This window comes from Mytilus edulis, chromosome 1 (genome assembly GCF_963676685.1).
Source record: "Mytilus edulis chromosome 1, xbMytEdul2.2, whole genome shotgun sequence".
Classification (NCBI taxonomy): Eukaryota; Metazoa; Mollusca; class Bivalvia; order Mytilida; family Mytilidae; genus Mytilus; species Mytilus edulis.
Genome location: NC_092344.1, coordinates 124852463 through 124872833, shown reverse-complemented (window position 1 = coordinate 124872833; position 20371 = coordinate 124852463). Strand labels below are relative to the sequence as shown.

Here is a 20371-nt window from a genome sequence, read left to right as displayed (position 1 = left end):
AATAAAGGTTCTCAAGAGCCTGTGTCCCTCACCTGTATCTACTGTTGTTTTTGAAATCATGCAAAATAAAGTTAAAACAAGAATGTGTGCATAGTACACGGATGTCCCACTCGTACAATCATTTTCTATGTTCAGTGGACCGTAAAATTGGGGTCTTTAATTTGGAATTAAAATTAGAAAGATCATATCATAGGGAACATGTGTACAAAGTTTCAAGTTGATGTAATTTTAACTTCATAAAAAACTACCATGACCAAAAACTTTAACCTGAACTTCGCACTATCATTTTCTATGTTCAGTGGACCATGAAATTGGGGTAAAAACTATATTTTGGCATAAAAATTAGAAAGATCATATCATAGGGAACATGTGTACTAAGTTTCAAGTTGATTGAACTTCAACTTCTTCAAAAACTACCTTGACCAAAAACTTTAACCTGAAGCCAACAGACGCACGGATGGACAAAAAACTACCTTGACCAAAAACTTTAACCTGAAGCGAACGGACACACGGACAGAAGGACAGATATAAAAATAATTAATAGTATTAGATACCCATTGGTGAAGTTTGGCTGTTGTCTGCTCTTTGATCAGGTTGTTGTCTTTGACATATTCCCCATTTTCTATCTCAATTTTCCCTAAGAATGATTAAGGCCAAGGTTGGATTAATTTGGCTCAGTTGTTTATTTAAAAGAAGGTCATCCCATTGTAGTCTTACAATAGTTAATGAAGACCCTTATCAAATTTTAAAATATGTTTTTTTTCACTTTACAATTTTCCCTTAGACTTCTAAAGTAAACGCGTATATGCTATTTTTAGCCATTTCGGCCATGTTGGTTGGATTACAGGGTCATCAAATATATTTTCAATCAAGATACTCTATTGAAACTTGTGGCTAAGTTTAATTCTATTTGGTCCAGTAGATTAGGTTGAGAAGATTTTTGTTAAAGATTGCAAAAATTTACCCAAAAAATACTATATAGGGCAATTACTCCTTAAAGGGGTCAGTTGACAATTTGGGTTTAAATAACCAAAAACAGCAAAATTTCCATAAAATTACCAATTCAGTGGCAGCAACCAAACAACAGTATTTCTGATGCCTTTGAAAATTTCAGGGCAGATAGATCTTGATCTAATGAACATTTTTAACCAGTCAGATTTGCTTTTAGAGATATAAGCCAAAAACTGCATTTTATTACCATATTCTATTTTAGCCATAAGATGATTTTTGTAAAAGTTAACAGACATGAATGATGGATGCCAATTCAAGTGATGAGAAAACCTCACTTGGCCCTTTCGGGTCAGGTGAGCTAAAAAGTACAATAATGAAGACTATAGTATATTACATTGACCTCCTTCAAATACATACTGACCTTTTTTAAAAGACACTTGCATACAAGAAAGCAATACAAAAAATTATGTAACAAGAATGTGTCCAAGGTACACGGATGCTCATCTCACATTATCATTTTCAATGTTCAAAGGACTGTGAAATTGGGTATAAAATCTAATTTGGCCTTAAAAGTAAAAAGATCAACCAATAGGGAACATGTGTATACTAAGTTTCAAGTTGACTGGACTTCAGCTTCATCAAAAACTACCTTGACCAAAAACTTTAACCTGAAACTCACACTTTTAATTTCTATGTTCAGTTGACCATGAAAATGGGGACAAAGGTCTAATTTGGTTTTAAAATAAGAAAGATCATATTATAAGGAACATGTGTACTAAGTTTCAAGTTGATTGGACCTCAGCTTTATCAAAAATTACCTTGACCAAAAACTTTAACCTGAAGTGGGACAAATGGACGGACAAATGAACGGTACGATGGAAGGACGCACAAACCAGAAAACATTATGCCCCTCTACTATGGTAGGTGGGGCATAAAAATGAATAAAGAGCAAGAAATAAAACAAGTTTAAAAAGACCGTAGAGTTCTTACTTGGTTTGTATTGATTGTTGTCATCATATACAACATCTTCACCAGAATAATTATCATAAAATAACTGTTCTGATGACCACTCAGAGCCAACAAGTTCTCTGACAAGGGCTACACAAAGTATAAGAAGTCCTATCTTTATCATCTTGTTTCACCTGAAATAATAATAACAAGTTCTCTGAAAAGGGCTACACAAAGTATAATAAGTCCTATCTTTATCATCTTGTTTCACCTGAAATAATAATAACAAGTTCTCTGAAAAGGGCTACACAAAGTATAAGAAGTCCTATCTTTATCATCTTGTTTCACCTGAAATAATAATAACAAGTTCTCTGACAAGGGCTACACAAAGTATAAGAAGTCCTATCTTTATTATCTTGTTTCACCTGAAATAATAATAACAAGTTCTCTGACAAGGGCTACACAAAGTATAAGAAGTCCTATCTTTATTATCTTGTTTCACCTGAAATAATAATAACAAGTTCTCTGACAAGGGCTACACAAAGTATAAGAAGTCCTATCTTTATTATCTTGTTTCACCTGAAATAATAATAACAAGTTCTCTGACAAGGGCTACACAAAGTATAAGAAGTCCTATCTTTATCATCTTGTTTCACCTGAAATAATAATAACAAGTTCTCTGACAAGGGCTACACAAAGTATAAGAAGTCCTATCTTTATCATCTTGTTTCACCTGAAATAATAATAACAAGTTCTCTGACAAGGGCTACACAAAGTATAAGAAGTCCTATCTTTATCATCTTGTTTCACCTGAAATAATAATAACAAGTTCTCTGACAAGGGCTACACAAAGTATAAGAAGTCCTATCTTTATCATCTTGTTTCACCTGAAATAATAATAACAAGTTCTCTGACAAGGGCTACACAAAGTATAAGAAGTCCTATCTTTATCATCTTGTTTCACCTGAAATAATAATAACAAGTTCTCTGACAAGGGCTACACAAAGTATAAGAAGTCCTATCTTTATCATCTTGTTTCACCTGAAATAATAATAACAAGTTCTCTGACAAGGGCTACACAAAGTATAAGAAGTCCTATCTTTATTATCTTGTTTCACCTGAAATAATAATAACAAGTTCTCTGACAAGGGCTACACAAAGTATAAGAAGTCCTATCTTTATCATCTTGTTTCACCTGAAATAATAATAACAAGTTCTCTGACAAGGGCTACACAAAGTATAAGAAGTCCTATCTTTATCATCTGGTTTCATCTGAAATAATAATAACAAGTTCTCTGACAAGGGCTACACAAAGTATAAGAAGTCCTATCTTTATCATCTTGTTTCACCTGAAATAATAATAACAAGTTCTCTGACAAGGGCTACACAAAGTATAAGAAGTCCTATCTTTATCATCTTGTTTCACCTGAAATAATAATAACAAGTTCTCTGACAAGGGCTACACAAAGTATAAGAAGTCCTATCTTTATCATCTTGTTTCACCTGAAATAATAATAACAAGTTCTCTGACAAGGGCTACACAAAGTATAAGAAGTCCTATCTTTATTATCTTGTTTCACCTGAAATAATAATAACAAGTTCTCTGACAAGGGCTACACAAAGTATAAGAAGTCCTATCTTTATCATCTTGTTTCACCTGAAATAATAATAACAAGTTCTCTGACAAGGGCTACACAAAGTATAATAAGTCCTATCTTTATCATCTTGTTTCACCTGAAATAATAATAACAAGTTCTCTGACAAGGGCTACACAAAGTATAAGAAGTCCTATCTTTATCATCTTGTTTCATCTGAAATAATAAAAAAAATACTTTGAATTAATTGTCATGTCTTAAAACATTTTTTTTTCAGTTGGTATTTAATCATGTATTTAGAATTCTTTTTACAATTCCACCTCCTTAGCTACAACTGGACAAAATCTGAAATACTAGAACTATTATGTTTCAGTTGACACACTGAAGATAATATTTTTTTTAAAAAGATTCAAACATTGAAGGTAGGACTTTGTACTTTGGATTTTTTATTTCTTAATATTATTGATTTTATCAGCTCTTCATTTTTTTAATATTTGCCATCAAACATCATTGAAGAGACATTTATTATCAAAATGTGCATCTGGTATACCAAAATTGATATTAACACAACTAACTTTACACAAACAGGCATAATTCATGGAAATCTACAAATATGGATTCCAGTAATTATACAAAATACAATTATTATTTCAATAGAAATATGGTTCAATTATTTTTTATCAGACCTATAAATTGTCTTTGAAAATTAACATTAAAACAGCATAAAGACATATAAAATTATCTATCAATATTAATACCTTTTTTCTTGAAGTAATGAAGTGTATAAAGATGATAAACATGCTCTGACAAACATATATTGTCTTCTAACTTATCCTTTAATATCCATAAACTAAAAGTCAGAGGTCATTTCATATTATGTTTGTTAATATGATTTGATTCTTGGTGAACTATTAAAGGCAGAAAAATTCAAATTCTATGAACCCAGTATTAGGTAACTTAACACTTAAAGTAATTCTAGATTTATATTCTTGTCTCGAAAAGAAAAAAAAATGCAATTCAATCCAAAGGTTCACAAAGATCTAAGATGAGGTTTCATTTTCTCTTTTACATATTCTAAAGACAGGCCTAAAAAATGAGGAAAATATTTGTAGAATGTGAGGAGATAGATACTTATATATTTCCCTAAAAATAGTATAGTATAGAAACTGAAATCGTTCTGAAATACGAGTACCTGTGCACTAGAAAATCACAATAAATTTGATGCTTGGATAAATGTTGGTTAGTAATGACATGGATACAATTACAAGCAACAATGACAACACACAAAAAAAACCAAGGTTGACAGATAAATCAACTTCATCTCGCTCAAGAATAATAAATCTATTTCTATTCTGTTTGAATTTTATACACAAATAAAATGCAATAATATATTAAACAAAAAAGAAAATTAAGAATTAATGGCAGACAAGCTTAATTATGCCCCTTTAATAGCAGACTTGTTTTTGTACTGTTACGAATCACAGTTTATGACTAAACTCAGTAAAGACCCGTCGAAATTGCATTTCATTCATAAATTCAACAAGAATTAATGTAAGATAAGCTTACTCAATAGTGGGCAGCTTAATGAATATTCTTCTAAGAAATTGGGTTTCTGTTTCACTGATGTCTACCAAAAAACTTTGTAATTCATTCTCATAATATTCTTTATCTGTACTATCTATCCTAGGATCATATTAAATACATGTTTAAGATTATTTTACTTTATTTTGATCAGGAGTGGGAGTCAGGTTGTAAGACATAATTCTGATGATACCCTTAGATAAGATTTTCATCCAGATTAAGTCATAAAATCTTGATAACAAGTATCAGTTTGTTTATTCTATTGACAGGGATAAATACTACTAAAGGCTGCAGTTTAAATTTACACAAAAGAACAGAGTTCTGATGTCCCCAACAAGGCATATATTTTATTTTTTCAAAAAGCATAACTATCTAAAAAAACAAGAATAAATCTGGCAAGAATTGTACCAGAGAGAGCACTTATGAGGCCATTTTTAATATTTCCAAGGGGCATAACTCAAAAATGTTGATCGGTTACCATTATAGAACTAGTTCAACATATTGCTGATACTGCTGATATAAATTTATAGATTAAGTTTTATCAAAATCTCTCAAGAACTGTACCTGTGAGAGCACTAATGAAGCCATTTTTCATAAATTTAATATTTCCAAGGGACACAACTCTTTGTAAACTAGATGTGTCAAAGCCACACAAATGCCCCCGTCCCAAAAAGTTGAAAAATCTGCAATTTGAATAACACATGTGGACATGTGGACAAAAACATGATGTTAGTCTCACATATCAAAAATCAGCTCAAAATCTGGAGGCGTATAGAAAAAAGTCTGTATAACTGTGATTTTCAACAATTTATAATAAGCCCATAATTTCAGCAAAAATTAGCGGAGCATAACGAAACTTAAAATTGATCTGTAACTCATCATGGTTAACTCACATACCAAAAATCAGCCCAATATCTGAAGGTATTTAGAAAAAAAGTCTGTATAACTGTGATTTTCAACAATTTATCAAAGTCCAAAGCCCATAATTTTGGCAAAAATTAGCGGAGACACTTAAACTTGATCTGTAACTCATCATGGTAAACTCACTTATAGAAAATCAGCCCAATATCTGAAGGCATTTAGCAAAAAAGGTCCATATAACTGTGATTTTCAACAATTAATAAAAGTCCAAAGCCAGTTATTTCGGCAAGAACTAGCGAAGCGTAATGAAACTTAAACTTAATCTGTAACTCATTATGGTTAACTCACATATCAAAAGTCAGCCCAATATCTGAAGGCATTTAGAAAAAAAGTCTGTATAACTGTGATTTTCAACAATTTATCAAAATCCAAAGCCCATTACAAATTTCGGCAAAAATTAGCGGGGCGTAATGAAACTTAAACCTAATCTGTAACTCATCATGTTAACTCACATACCAAAAATCAGCCCAATATCTGAAGGCATTTAGCAAAAAAAGTCTGTATAACTGTGATTTTCAACAATTAATAAAAGTCCAAAGGCAGTAATTTCGGCAAAAACTAGCGGAGCATAATGAAACTTCAACTTAATCTGTAACTCATCATGGTTAACTCACATACAAAAAATCAGCCCAATATCTGAAGGTATTTAGAAAAAAAGTCTGTATAACTGTGATTTTCAACAATTTATCAAAGTCCAAAGCCCATAATTTCGGCAAAAAATAGCAGAGTGTAATGACCCTTAAACTTGATCTGTAACTCATCATGGTAAACTCACTTATAAAAAATCAGCCCAATATCTGAAGGGATTTAGAAAAAAAAGTCCATATAACTGTGATTTTCAACAATTAATAAAAGTCCAAAGCCAGTAATTTCGGCAAAAACTAGCGGAGCGTAATGGAACTTAAACTTGATCGTAACTCATCATGGTTAACTCGCATATCAAAAATCAGCCCAATATCTGAAGGCCTTTAGAAAAAATCTGTATAACTGTGATTTTCAACATTTATCAAAATCCAAAGCCCATTATAAATTTCGGCAAAAACTAGCGAAGCGTAATGAAACTTAAACTTGATCTGTAACTCATCATGGTTAACTCACATACCAAAAATCAGCCCAATATCTGAAGGTATTTAGAAAAAAAGTCCGTATAACTGTGATTTTCAACAATTAATAAAAGTCCAAAGCCAGTAATTTCGGCAAAAACTAGCAGAGCGTAATGAAACTTAAACTTGATCTGTAACTCATCATGGTTAACTCACATGCAATTTTTGTCTTCCACTAATTTGTTTTTTCACTATGGAAAGTTAACTACTATACTGGTAGTGTATTTCAAATTTATTTTCTATTATTGTAAAATCTTTAAATTGTGTGCAGTAATTTTTTAAACTTGCAGTTAAATAAGATTCTATGTTTTAATTTTGTGACTTTGAGATGGAGAACAGCAATCCAAGGCATGATTTGTTAGTGCATGCATAAACCGTCAAATTAACAAACAATTCCTTTTCTTCTCTATTTCAAGATGAGCTTCTCCATATGAGATGATATACATACTTATTTGCTCTGGTATCCCATCCAATACAATTGTTCTGGTGCCCCTTGTCAGGTTCTACATGTATAAGGAAATATATTTATTTGCTCTGGTATCCAATCAACCATAATTGTCCTGAGCTTCTACAGTCATAACAAGCACTTATTCAAGTCTGTATATGTCCACTGTAGAACCTAGGGAAAAATAAAAGTAAAACATTTATCAATCTGTCTGGTCCTAGTCATTCTCTTTGTAAAGTTAAAACATATATACATTTATTTGGTCAATTAATTTGGCTGATATTTGACTCTGTAATATCTGACTGTTATATATTTATTTACTTTTTTGTATTCTCATATTTTTATTTATTTGACTATTTTTATTTATGAACGAGACTCAGGACCTACAATTGTTAAATTATTCCATATGATTCTTAATACCTTTTGAAATTCTTCATCAATAGAATATACACAGAATGCCTTGTTCTCATCATATAATTATATAATTATTAAAAATTATTAGGGTAGAAAAAAAATAATTTCAATTAAAAGGACAGAAATATAGGTCAGTATAATAATAATTGACTCCTGGCATTACAATGGATGCATTAAAATATGTAATAAGCTGAGTGTATGCTTATATGTATAAGAGAAATAAAGACTGTTAATTTACGTTTTTTGATTGAGTTAAGCCTGCCAATAGATATTTCTTTGTGTGTTTTTCTATGTTGTGATGTTTTACTATTGTCTCAGAAAAAGGGAGAAGGTTTGGTATCATTAAAACATTTAATCACGCTGCAAATGTTTGCACCTGTCCTAAGTCAGGAATCTGATGTACAGTACTTTGTCGTTTGTTTATGTAATTTATACATGTTTCTTGTTTTTTATATAGATTAAACCATTGGTTTACCCGTTTGAATGGTTTTACACTAGTAATTTTTTAGGCCCTTTATAGTTTGTTGTTGAGTGTGAGTCAAGGCTCCGTGTTGAAGGCTGTACCTTGACCTATAATGGTTTACTTTTAAAAATTGTTATTTTGATGGACAGTTGTCTCATTTCACACCACATCTTCCTATCATCTATCTACACCAATACCGTGTTAATTTAGATTATTATCACCTTGAGATTAATCAAATTCTTTAAACATTACTATAGCTATCATAAGAGGCCATTATATCATTATATTTCATTTACTATATAATGTTTTTTTCTTTACTATTATTATGTATCTTGTACTTTTTGCAAACAAAATAGGACAATAAATATATTAAAAATTACTATAAACATTGTCATGTATACAAGAGTTTAGTTGCTAGCTATAAATCCAGGTTTAACCCACCATTTTCTTTGGAAAAGCTAGGCCTGTACCATGTCAGGAATATGGCAGTTATATTTTACTTGTTCCGTTGTATTTCCTCAGATTTTGTCCCCCCTCCCCCCTTTTGAATTTGTCTGGGAGTGTGGTATTTTTATTATACTGTTTTTACCCATCAGAAAATGAGTAACCTATAATAACATAACTTGGTGCATGGAATTTAACAGACACTCTGACCAGTACTTCACACTTTATTAGATTAATATTCAATCTATTATAATAGAGGGGGAGGACAGGGGTAAGGGAGACAGGGAGAAAGGGGGTAGGAGAAAGGAGAAAGGGGGCAGGAGAAAGGAGAGGAAGGCTGGGAGAAAGGAGAAAAAGTTGGAGAAAGGAGAAAAAATAAAATATCTCTCCTTTTAAAATTTTTTCTAATATTTCAAGAAAAAATATCTCAAAAGGAGATGTTTTATTCTAATGGGAGAAAGGAGAACGGGGTAGGAGAAAGGAGAAGAGGGGTGGGAGAAGGGAGAAGGGTACCCCCTGTCCTCCCCCTCTTAATAGGGTAACAAACAATGTCCAAACTTAATGTATGGATTCTTATAGGGAATATCTTAAAAAGTAGGTCACTTAGAATTAGTACTAGGTCACTTACAATTATTGTTCCTTTACTCATTGACAGATATCAAGTTAAAATATATTTCAAGATTTTTTTTCAGAAAAACTTTTGATATAAAAATGAAGATGTGGTATGATTGACGAGACAACAATCCACAAGAGACCAAAGGACACAGAAATTAATAACTATAGGTCACTGTATGGCCTTCAACAATGAGCAAACATGAGTCTACTAAACTTTCTTAGTAAACAAGACCTAGAAAAATGATTAAAAAATTTAAGGAAGAATGTCCTTCAGTCTGTAAACCGATGTAAACACAAACAAAGAGACATGGATATCATATATAAATTCTGCTGATGATAAATTATTTTGTCATGAAAATATGTTAACCAAATTTAACCCAAAACTATTAATTACTTAATTTAAATGCATGTCAAATATAATTGTCTGAATTTCTTATTTCAAAACCTGTTTATACATGTATTGTGAAGAGAATATTTTTTTCTTATTTAATTGTTATTAAAATAGATTTGCTTAACAGTTGTCAGACTATTGAAGTTTCTCCAAATTGAAATAAATCATTAAAAACTGGCATTTTCATAATATCATAATACACAAAGACCAATTGAAATTTAGAAACAGAATTTTGAATGAGTTTTTATTGTGTGAATATGTTGGTTTTTTTTTACTTTTAAATTATTGCATAATTTTGATTTTATCATTTAAATAATGAGAAAAACTTTCATTATGTGAGGCTCTAAACTGGACGAATGAGTGAGGCTCTAAACTGGACGAATGAGTGAGGCTCTAAACTGGAGGAATGAGTGAGGCTCTACACTGGACGAATGAGTGAGGCTCTAAACTGGACGAATGAAGACTGAAATTCAACACAAAATCTTAACTATGGCCACTGAATCATGACATTTTGGTCCCATCAGCCTTTGAACCTGTACTGGTCTATTCTATGGAGATAATTGTTATATCATTCCCTGAAAAAAATCTGAGACAGATGGCTATCACACTATAGTATAATACCATTTAAAAAATAACACGAAAATTAACATAACCCTGCCACATTATGTATGTATGTGCCTGTCCCAAGTCAGGAGCCTGTAATACAGTGGTTGTTGTTTGTTGATGTGTGACATATTTGTTTTTCGTTCATTCTTTTATATAAATAAGGCCGTTAGTTTTCTCGTTTGAATTTTTTTACATTGTCATATTGGGACCTTTTATAGCTGACTATGCGGCATGGGCTTTGCTCAATGTTGAAGGCCGTGCGGTGACCTATAGTTGTTAATGTCTGTGTCATTTTGGTCTCTTGTAGACAGTTGTCTCATAGGCAATCATACCACATCTTCTTTTTTATAATTCAAACCATACAACTAAAAAACCTAACCTTAGTCATTGAACCATATAATTTAGGTCATATCATCCATTAGTCTTTACACTTTTTAAAATATCAGTGTATTCTGTGGTGCAGATTATGATATTATATCATCTTCACATATAATATATGCACTTTAACAACCAAAAATAACTTAGTCATGATCACATGCAGAGCGCATACTATGTTTTGTCCTTGTTTTCTGAATTGTTTAAATCTTAATCTTTTTTTATAAAAAAGTTAGTTTCAATATTAAATCTGTTTAATATTCAACTCCTTTACATCTACACAATTGTACATACTAAATTATTGCTGCAAATTCATTACATTATAGGACTTAATAAGATTATATAATGTTGCCAAATATTTATAAGCATATATTAAAAAGATGTGGTATGATTGCCAATGAGACAACCGTCCACAAGAGACCAAAATGACACAGAAATTAACAACTATAGGTCACCAAAGCCTTCAACAATGAGCAAAGCCCATAACGCAAAGTCAGCTATAAAAGGCCCCGAAATGACAATGTAAAACAATTCAAACAAGAACTTATTTATATAAAAAGGAAAATGAACGAAAAACAAACAACAACCACTGATTTACAGGCTCCTGACTTAGGACAGGCACATACATACATAATGTGGCGGGGTTATGTTGATTTCCATGTTATTTTTTAAATGGTATTATACTATAGTGTGATAGCCATTTGATTAAAAAAAATCATCACTTTATAATTTTGCAATGAAACCACCTGTAGGCACTTGTCTTAGATTATTTTTTATATATAAACCTTAATCTATATCAAGGTACATGTATATAGAAAAAATTCTGAGACAAGTGCCTGTGAATTCAACAACAAAATACACTTCCTTTTTTTATTTCCAATGTCATGTAAAAGGAACATAATTTTTTTTATTTATTTTCTAGATTAAAAAAAAACAAGATAAAAATTTGAAATAATGTAGAGCATAAGGTCCTACCTTCCACCTGGACGATATATCGTGGAATTTAAAATCTAGTTTTTAACCAATCCTTTTTCTTGGTAATCAGTCCTGATATAGAATTTCACAGTTTAATAAACCATTAAGTGATATTGAGTTTTTTTCTTTTCTTAAAATACCTTAATATAGATGTTTAAAATTTGCATGACTTTCCAGTTAGTTTATAAAATATACTATATACAATTTATATATATATATTATAATATCCAATATAAGCCTTGTAAACAAATGTGTACTACTTTTATCGACCTAGTTTTAATTAAATACAGTTTATTGATGAAAATATCAATGATTGATTGTTGTTTACAGAACTTCCATTAGCAATTATCTTTTTTATACTCCGGACATAAATAAAACTGTTGGGACCAATTTTTCTTGACTGACCGAGCAATTTAGAAAAACCTTAATATTCTACAATCTCTGTAATTACAAAACAAAATCTTAAATTACATCAGTTACCGGAAATAATACAGGGAATTAGAAAAACTTAATTTGTTTACTAGAAAAAAATAGGTTAATATATTAAAATATTATGCTTAACTGAGAAAAGTTTGCTTTAAACAATTATTCTTTTACATTGCAATATTTAAAATGAACAAGAGGGTTTTTAAAGAATCTTTATAGCTGGACTTGATATAATCTGATCTAAATGTAAAAAAGGGTCACCTTTATTTTGTTATTGGAAAATTTGTAGTTCTTTGAACATTCATCTGAACTCCTGAAATCCACAAAATATGTAACCCACGAAATGACTAAATAATCCACAATATAAAATTGTTAAATTATACTTTTTGTGTATTTTCCCATATACATTAAATGCAAATTGTCAAACTTATACCTTTTAAATATAAGTATAAAGAGATTTGGCAAAACAGTTTAAGAAAAGAGAAAAAAGGAGTAAAAAAAAAATAAAGAACACAGTATTGAAACCTCTATAAAGAACCTCTACTAAAATTGTCTTATTAATATGAAACTTTTCTTTATAGAAGGATTGAATTCACAATCTGATGTACCCCACCACCTCTCTTCTTTGTGTATAAGTTCATCATGACGTAACATATTACATTTAACAATCAAACATTGATTTTAGGAAAACATTAAATCAAGATTTATCATGAATGGAATTTAAAACAGAGGATTTTGTTCAAACCTGAGCCAGAATAGAATTTTAGTCTGTAAGTTTAGATATTGGTCTGTTAAATATTTATCAAAGTATGAGATAAAACTATATTTATATTTTGCTGTGTACAATTGCACTTATGTGATCTCACAGGTTTACAAAAGAAATTATAACCCGTTAATTGACATATCAATATGGTATACTGTGGACTCATTATTATAGTTGGGTACCAATTTTCATGGGTTTCATGGGTACAGGTGAACCACAAATTTATATGTTCTACAATTACAAATTTATACTAGGCTTTGTTAACCACAAAATCAAATATCCACTAAATGATCCACGAAAATTTATATCCATGAAAATAAATGAATCCACAGTTATGTTAGCAATTAACTTCTGATTCTAAGATAACACTTTTTTAAGAGCTAATAAAATATTTTTAAAAATAACATCAGCAAGAATCATATTTTTTTAGGTTGTAATAAGCCCTTTCCCTTCTTCCTAACTAACTTGCCTAACTTCCAATTGTCTGCTTTCTCCTTTAAATATATATTTGCTCTAACATCCAGTGTTCCACTTTCTCCTAGGTATAAATTGCATGTCTAACAATCAGTGGTCTATTATCTGTGATTGTATTATTTACTTATTGTTTAAACAAATATTTCCTAACATTCTCAACCTCAAAGTACAAAGGTTTATTACATCTCTACCATTAATGTGCAAATGTATTTATTTTCCTAAAAGTCTGAATTATTACCCATAAACTGACTGTCCACCGAAAACTTTCCCCAAACACTTTAAAAAAAAGCATATTTACTTCTTGTTTACTATTGTGTTATCAAGAGATCTAACTTTTATGTGACTTTTAAAATAACTTTTTTGATGGCTGATAATGAGATAATGATAACTAGTCTGTTTAATCCTACAAATGTTGTGAATCATATGTTTGATAACATTGTTTAAAGACCACTTATTCTTTGATGATAATTGTGAAAACATTCCCCAGCTTCCTCCATACTATTTTATTACTTAATCCATGCTGTACCCACCAGTTAATAACTTTACTGACGGCTGATAATAAAATAATGATTATTAGTGGTACTTATAATGGCGTAAACATTTCCCAGCTTTCTCCATACTATGACTTTTACCCACCAGTTAACAACTTTTCAGGGGTTCATTAAAAGTGTAACAGTTATATACAGAGATTTACATACAAGGAGGTATTCATCAAAGACTCATTCTTACTAAGTTTAGTATACTGTTGAAAAAAAGTCCACAATCGTGAATTAATTATTATTTAGGGGTGTACAAGTGTAATTTTATGTCCACTGTAATTAATTTTGTCATATGAAAGTTTTGGTTATCGTCTGTTAAAGTCATTAAGTCAAATGGCTATCCTGCTATAAGAGATTAACATAGCATGTTCTCCAAGGTCACGTAGTAAATACTTTTATTTGATTTATATGTTTTATTTTTGTAAACAAAGAATTGGAGAATATTTGGAGAATATTTGGAGAATATTTAGGTCAGTTGGAGAATATTTGGAGATCATTGGTATATATAAGAGCCCTCTGTTTTTAGTGTTGAGAGAGAGGATTGAAGGCAAGACATTTAAGAACAATACAATGTGAAAAGTTATTTAAAAAGGATTTTTGTTATTCTAGGCTCATAACATTTTTAGATATATCTTAGCAGATTACTGATAGCTTTGGAATTATTATTATTTCTTATATTCTTTTTGTCCGCACAGTATTGGACACTGTTGCGTGGTTTTGTCCGCATAGGATTGGACGCTATGCGTGGGTTTTTGTGTGTGTACAGTATTAGACACTGTTGCCGATTTTATACCGTGTGAAAGTAATTTGCTAATGAATATTTCAATTATACATTTTTGTAAACTGTATGTTATGTAAATAGTGTCCGGAATGGAGTTTTTAATAAATAGATTAGTGAATTTACTTGTGTATTTCTTGACAACAATACTACAGATTATTGGATTATTTTGTTCTTGAATTTTCTGTGATTTCTTAATACCCGGCCTGACCAGAAAGTTTGATGTAACTCGACCGCCATGGCATTTTTGGTGTCAGAAGTGGGATACAACAAGAACAACTAGTGGATTTCAATATTCAACATATATAACTTTTGGATGTACGTTTATAAATATTTCTGAACTGTGAGTGTTTCGTCATTACATTTTTTATTATTGGATGATTATTTAAATACGTAATTATGGGCCGTACAAGGAAAACCAGAAATAGAAGTCTTTCACCTGCTCCATCTGTGTCTGTAGTGCGGACACCAATTTCATCTACACCTCATGAGCGCAGAGATTTGCCTGAAGTGAAATCACAAGTAACACCGTCGAAATTTTTTGGAGACGTTGGGGAAGATTTTGAAAGCTGGATTAAAATATTTGATAGGATCAGCCGAGCCAATCGTTGGGGTGATGGCAGAAAGGGAGAAATGTTGCCTGCATACCTGAGGGGCAGAGCTGCTGACTATTTCGAGGATTTGGATAGTGAAATTCAAAATGATTTTGATACAGCTGTGCAAAAGTTAAAGCAAAGATTTTGCCCAAAAGAACTTGCACGTATGTACTATAGTGAGTTATTTCAGAGGAAGCAAATTTCTGGTGAAAGTGTTGAAGACTATGGAAATGCAATCTTCAAACTGGCAAGACGGGCATATGGTGGCGTATCACTTGACGGGTATGACAGGTTAGCTATGGAACACTTTTTCCCAGGACTTCATCCTAGTTTCTGACGATTTGTTATGATGAGCGACCCACAGAGCTTTGAGCAAGAATTCATTGTTTCGGCAACTGGACAGCCTCTTAATATTACTGGAATTATTGAATGTGAAATTAGTGTTTAGTGTATGTGCACAATATATATATGTAGTCATGGATTTGCGTCATGCTGCTATCATTGAAACTGATATTATGGAATAAATTCGAATAGTGATTGATATGAAAGATGAAGTTGTTAACTGGAATAATATGTATGTAGAGTTCATAGGAAGTGGTGATCAAAATAGTGTCGAATCAAGTGTTTTGTTCAGGATGAATTTAATTCGATGAATAAAGGAATATGTAAATGGAACGATTGGAATTGTTGAACCAATTGTCAATCAACTTCAAAATAGAGTGTTTTACCGGCAAACGTTTTGGCAAAAGTTTGGTTCGTGACAAAGATATTGTGTTTAAAGTGTTGAATCTAACTTCAAAACCAGTTAAACTATTCAAGGATACAAACATTGGTACATTTGAGGAAATGGATGAGCTTTCTGATGAGGAACCACTACCAGAAGCCTTATACAACATTTTTCGCTAATTTTACATAGTGATGTTTCGGACAATGAAATGTTAATAGATGAAGAGGAACATTTAGATAATTTGGACAAAACATTTTGTGATATCTCAAATAACTTCCAACTTGTTAAGGACAGTGCCAACAAATCTGAAGACAAAGAAGACAAAACTGGTGATGACATTATTTCGATATCAGATACTTTGACATTTGGTGATATGAATAGTTCTTCTCATGTTGTTACAGAAGAAACAATTATAACTATTATCATCGATTAACACAAAGAGACTTTTCTTATTTCAATGGTGTAAAAGAAACATTAAGTAGAAGCCGTATCCAATATTCAAACAGATTGAATCCAGAGGAAATAGACTTCTCTGCCTTGGCAGCTTGTACCGTTAGTGAAGTCAATGAACATTCAAAATATTAAAACAAAAGATTTACAAGTGCAGACAATTTATAATGCCGTGTTTATGCTGGATTTTATTTGAACATTTAATCTGTTTTATTCATTAAGTTTTAATATAGAAGTAAGAGTTCGATGACTGAGGTCAGTCATCATTTAGAGGGGAAGGAATGTACAAGTGTAATTTTATGTCCACTGTAATTAATTTTGTCATATGAAAGTTTTGGTTATCGTCTGTTAAAGTCATTAAGTCAAATGGCTATCCTGCTATAAGAGATTAACATAGCATGTTCTCCAAGGTCACGTAGTAAATACTTTTATTTGATTTATATGTTTTATTTTTGTAAACAAAGAATTGGAGAATATTTGGAGAATATTTGGAGAATATTTAGGTCAGTTGGAGAATATTTGGAGATCATTGGTATATATAAGAGCCCTCTGTTTTTAGTGTTGAGAGAGAGGATTGAAGGCAAGACATTTAAGAACAATACAATGTGAAAAGTTATTTAAAAAGGATTTTTGTTATTCTAGGCTCATAACATTTTTAGATATATCTTAGCAGATTACTGATAGCTTTGGAATTATTATTATTTCTTATATTCTTTTTGTCCGCACAGTATTGGACACTGTTGCGTGGTTTTGTCCGCATAGGATTGGACGCTATGCGTGGGTTTTTGTGTGTGTACAGTATTAGACACTGTTGCCGATTTTATACCGTGTGAAAGTAATTTGCTAATGAATATTTCAATTATACATTTTTGTAAACTGTATGTTATGTAAATAGTGTCCGGAATGGAGTTTTTAATAAATAGATTAGTGAATTTACTTGTGTATTTCTTGACAACAATACTACAGATTATTGGATTATTTTGTTCTTGAATTTTCTGTGATTTCTTAATACCCGGCCTGACCAGAAAGTTTGATGTAACTCGACCGCCATGGCAGGGGTACCACTTTTCATGCATTTTATGGGTAGAGTTGAACCACAAATTAAAAATGCCAATTCAGACACAGGCATAGTAAATGCCTAAACAACACAAGATGGTGCCATGTGAACATCACCACCCAAAAAAGGAAAATTAACAATATGAAATGATCGAAACATCTTCCCTTTTGACGTTTGAGTTTCCTGTGTAAAACTGATATATCTAAATATTTGGGAAAGGAATAGTTAACACTGTTTATATTAGTACACCTTTTGGCAAAACAAAATATCTATAAAAATGAGCTTATTTCTAAATTCATAAAAGTTAGTACCAACAAAAAAAATGATAAATCAACAAACCACTGTTGATTCCACAGTAATGTAAAAATAAAATAAACAGGATAAAAACAGAACTTCAATGTTATCTTACAGGGGTGACTATTTAATATTTAGTAGGGGAGGTTACCAGATGAATTTTTCCTGACTAAAAGTTTTGGTTTCCCCTTTGCAAGTCTCTAGGTTAAGTGCAGATAAACTAAACTGGAAATACATGTACACCTTACAATCATTCCATACACCAAATATGCCTTAAATATAACTGCATATAACCTATTGCACATCGAAGAAACAAACTTGGCCATGAAAACTATTAATCAATGAACCATTAAAATGAGGCCAAGGTCAGATGACCCCTGCCAGACAGACATGTACCACATACAATCATTGCATGCTTCAAATAAAGTTGATCTTTTGGATACAGCATTGAAGAAACAAACTAAACCAGGAAAACTTAAAGTGACACCCTGAACCATGAAAATGTGGTCATATGATAATTGCCAAACAGATATATACATAGTACAATCATTCCATACACCAAATATAGTTGATAAGTATATTATGTCTTTAATTCTTTTTTTTTATCATGCATTTGACAGAGAGTTATAAACAGGCAAAAAGATTACCAATGGGACATTCAAATTAACAAGTCCAAAATAAACTGACAACACCCTGCCTAAAAAATGAAAATGGACAAACAGACAAAAAACAGTACATGAAATAACATTATAAAACTCAGACGTCATAATGAATCAACAATGGAAGAAATTTCCTTTCAACTATTTCTGAAAGTTTGAATCATGCACCTAATTAAACTCAGAATTAAAAGGGAATAGTGTATGACATCTCAATAACTCTATTACATAATAGTGAGGAAAAAATAGTTATAAGAAATTATTTGTTATCAGTGAGACCCATTGAACTGAAATATTTGATGTAAAGGTAAATTATTAAATTAAAACCTCATATAAATCAATTGGGTAACCTTGCAATGTTAGAAAAGAGAAGTTGATCAACATGATCAATGTAATTTGTATTTTGTAAGTTTAAATACATTTGTACTAGCTATAGACATGGAAAGCAAACTGGGGCATAAAAAAAAGTATATTTTAAATTTTGGCGTGGATACTCAGTCTATTGATCATAAAGATCATGTCAATATTATTTTCAAGAAGGTTTAACAATAATATTGATGTCTAAAAAACAGAAACTTGTATCTTAAATTTTGTAAATGGAAAAATAAAGTCCATGTTTTTCAAAACTTGCTAAAGATACTTTCTATTGATCTAAAAAAAAGCTTCTGTCCAAGTTTCATAAAATTACATACATATAAAAAAGAAAGATGTGACATGATTCCCAATGCAACAACTTTCCACAAGAAACCAAATGACAAAGAAATTAACAACTATAGGTCACCATATGGCCTTCAACAATGAGCAAAGCCCATACCGCAAAGTCAGCTATAACATGTATATATTTGACCAAATTATTGAACTCTAAATACCTTTATCTTTTGACATTATTTATCAGTAAATTTGGAAAAAAAACCCAATTAGTTTAAATCTAGTTATGGATATTGTGGTTAACTTAATAACAAAAGGCTTCAGTTCAAGTTTCGAAGAATTCCATGAAGGTTTGACAAAGGTATTGTTGTGTAATCAAAAACTTTAACCACAGACTGAATGTAAATATTTATGACACTAATGACAGCGGTGCCAGAAGATAGGACTATTATGTCTTATTCTACTATAAAATAAGGCAGGCATGACAAATAGAGAAACTTTGTTGAGTTCACACCTAGCACAACTACATGCACGGCAAAAGTTTTTTTTATATTAATTAATTTGAATTAAATATAGCTACCTAACCCTTAGCCATGCATGATTTACTCTCTTTAAGCACACCTCTGGGTGTGGAGTTATGTTGCTGTGTTGAAAATCCATTGGTGGCCTTCGGCTGTTGTCTGCTTTATGGTTGGTTTGTTGTCTCTTTGACACATTCCCTATTTCCATTCTCAATTTTATTTTCTTAGTGTGGTTATGTTTATAAATAAATATGACCTTAATAAAAAAAAATCAATTAATTCCTCATTCCAATATTACTTTCCTTGTTAAAGGGGGGACAACAAAGTATAAGATTAACTGTTGATAAATAACTACTATTCCACTTACCTGTTAATTAGGACAGGTATTCTCCTCAATCCCTTTACTTGTGGAAAGGGGGGGACAGCAAAGTATAAGATTTACCCCCCTGGCAAATAACTTTTATTCCACTCACCTGTTAATTAGGACAGGTATTATCCTCGAGGTATTATCACCAATCCCTTTACTGCATGATCATCTCACTGTAATATTTATTTAGACACAATACTAAAAAGGTTGTAATCCAAACAGGGTATTGTTACCCGTCATAATTGACT

The 20371-nt window shown here is 31.2% G+C and overlaps 1 protein-coding gene across 3 annotated transcripts in view; it reads right to left on the bottom strand.

Moving 5' to 3' along the window:
• Positions 1-20371, bottom strand: part of LOC139505520 (uncharacterized) — a 44448-nt gene extending 24077 nt beyond the window's left edge. The window contains exons 1-3 of one of the 3 annotated variants that reach the window (XM_071295069.1): positions 20230-20371; positions 7548-7718; positions 1942-2093 (exon numbers count right to left, since the gene is read on the bottom strand). In XM_071295069.1, coding sequence (XP_071151170.1) covers positions 1942-2083 — 142 coding nt within the window. In that variant the 5' untranslated portion in view covers positions 2084-2093; positions 7548-7718; positions 20230-20371. Of the gene's footprint in view, positions 1-1941; positions 2094-7547; positions 7719-20123 lie in introns of all 3 variants that reach the window. The other 2 variants (XM_071295077.1, XM_071295074.1) reach the window with 2 other exon arrangements.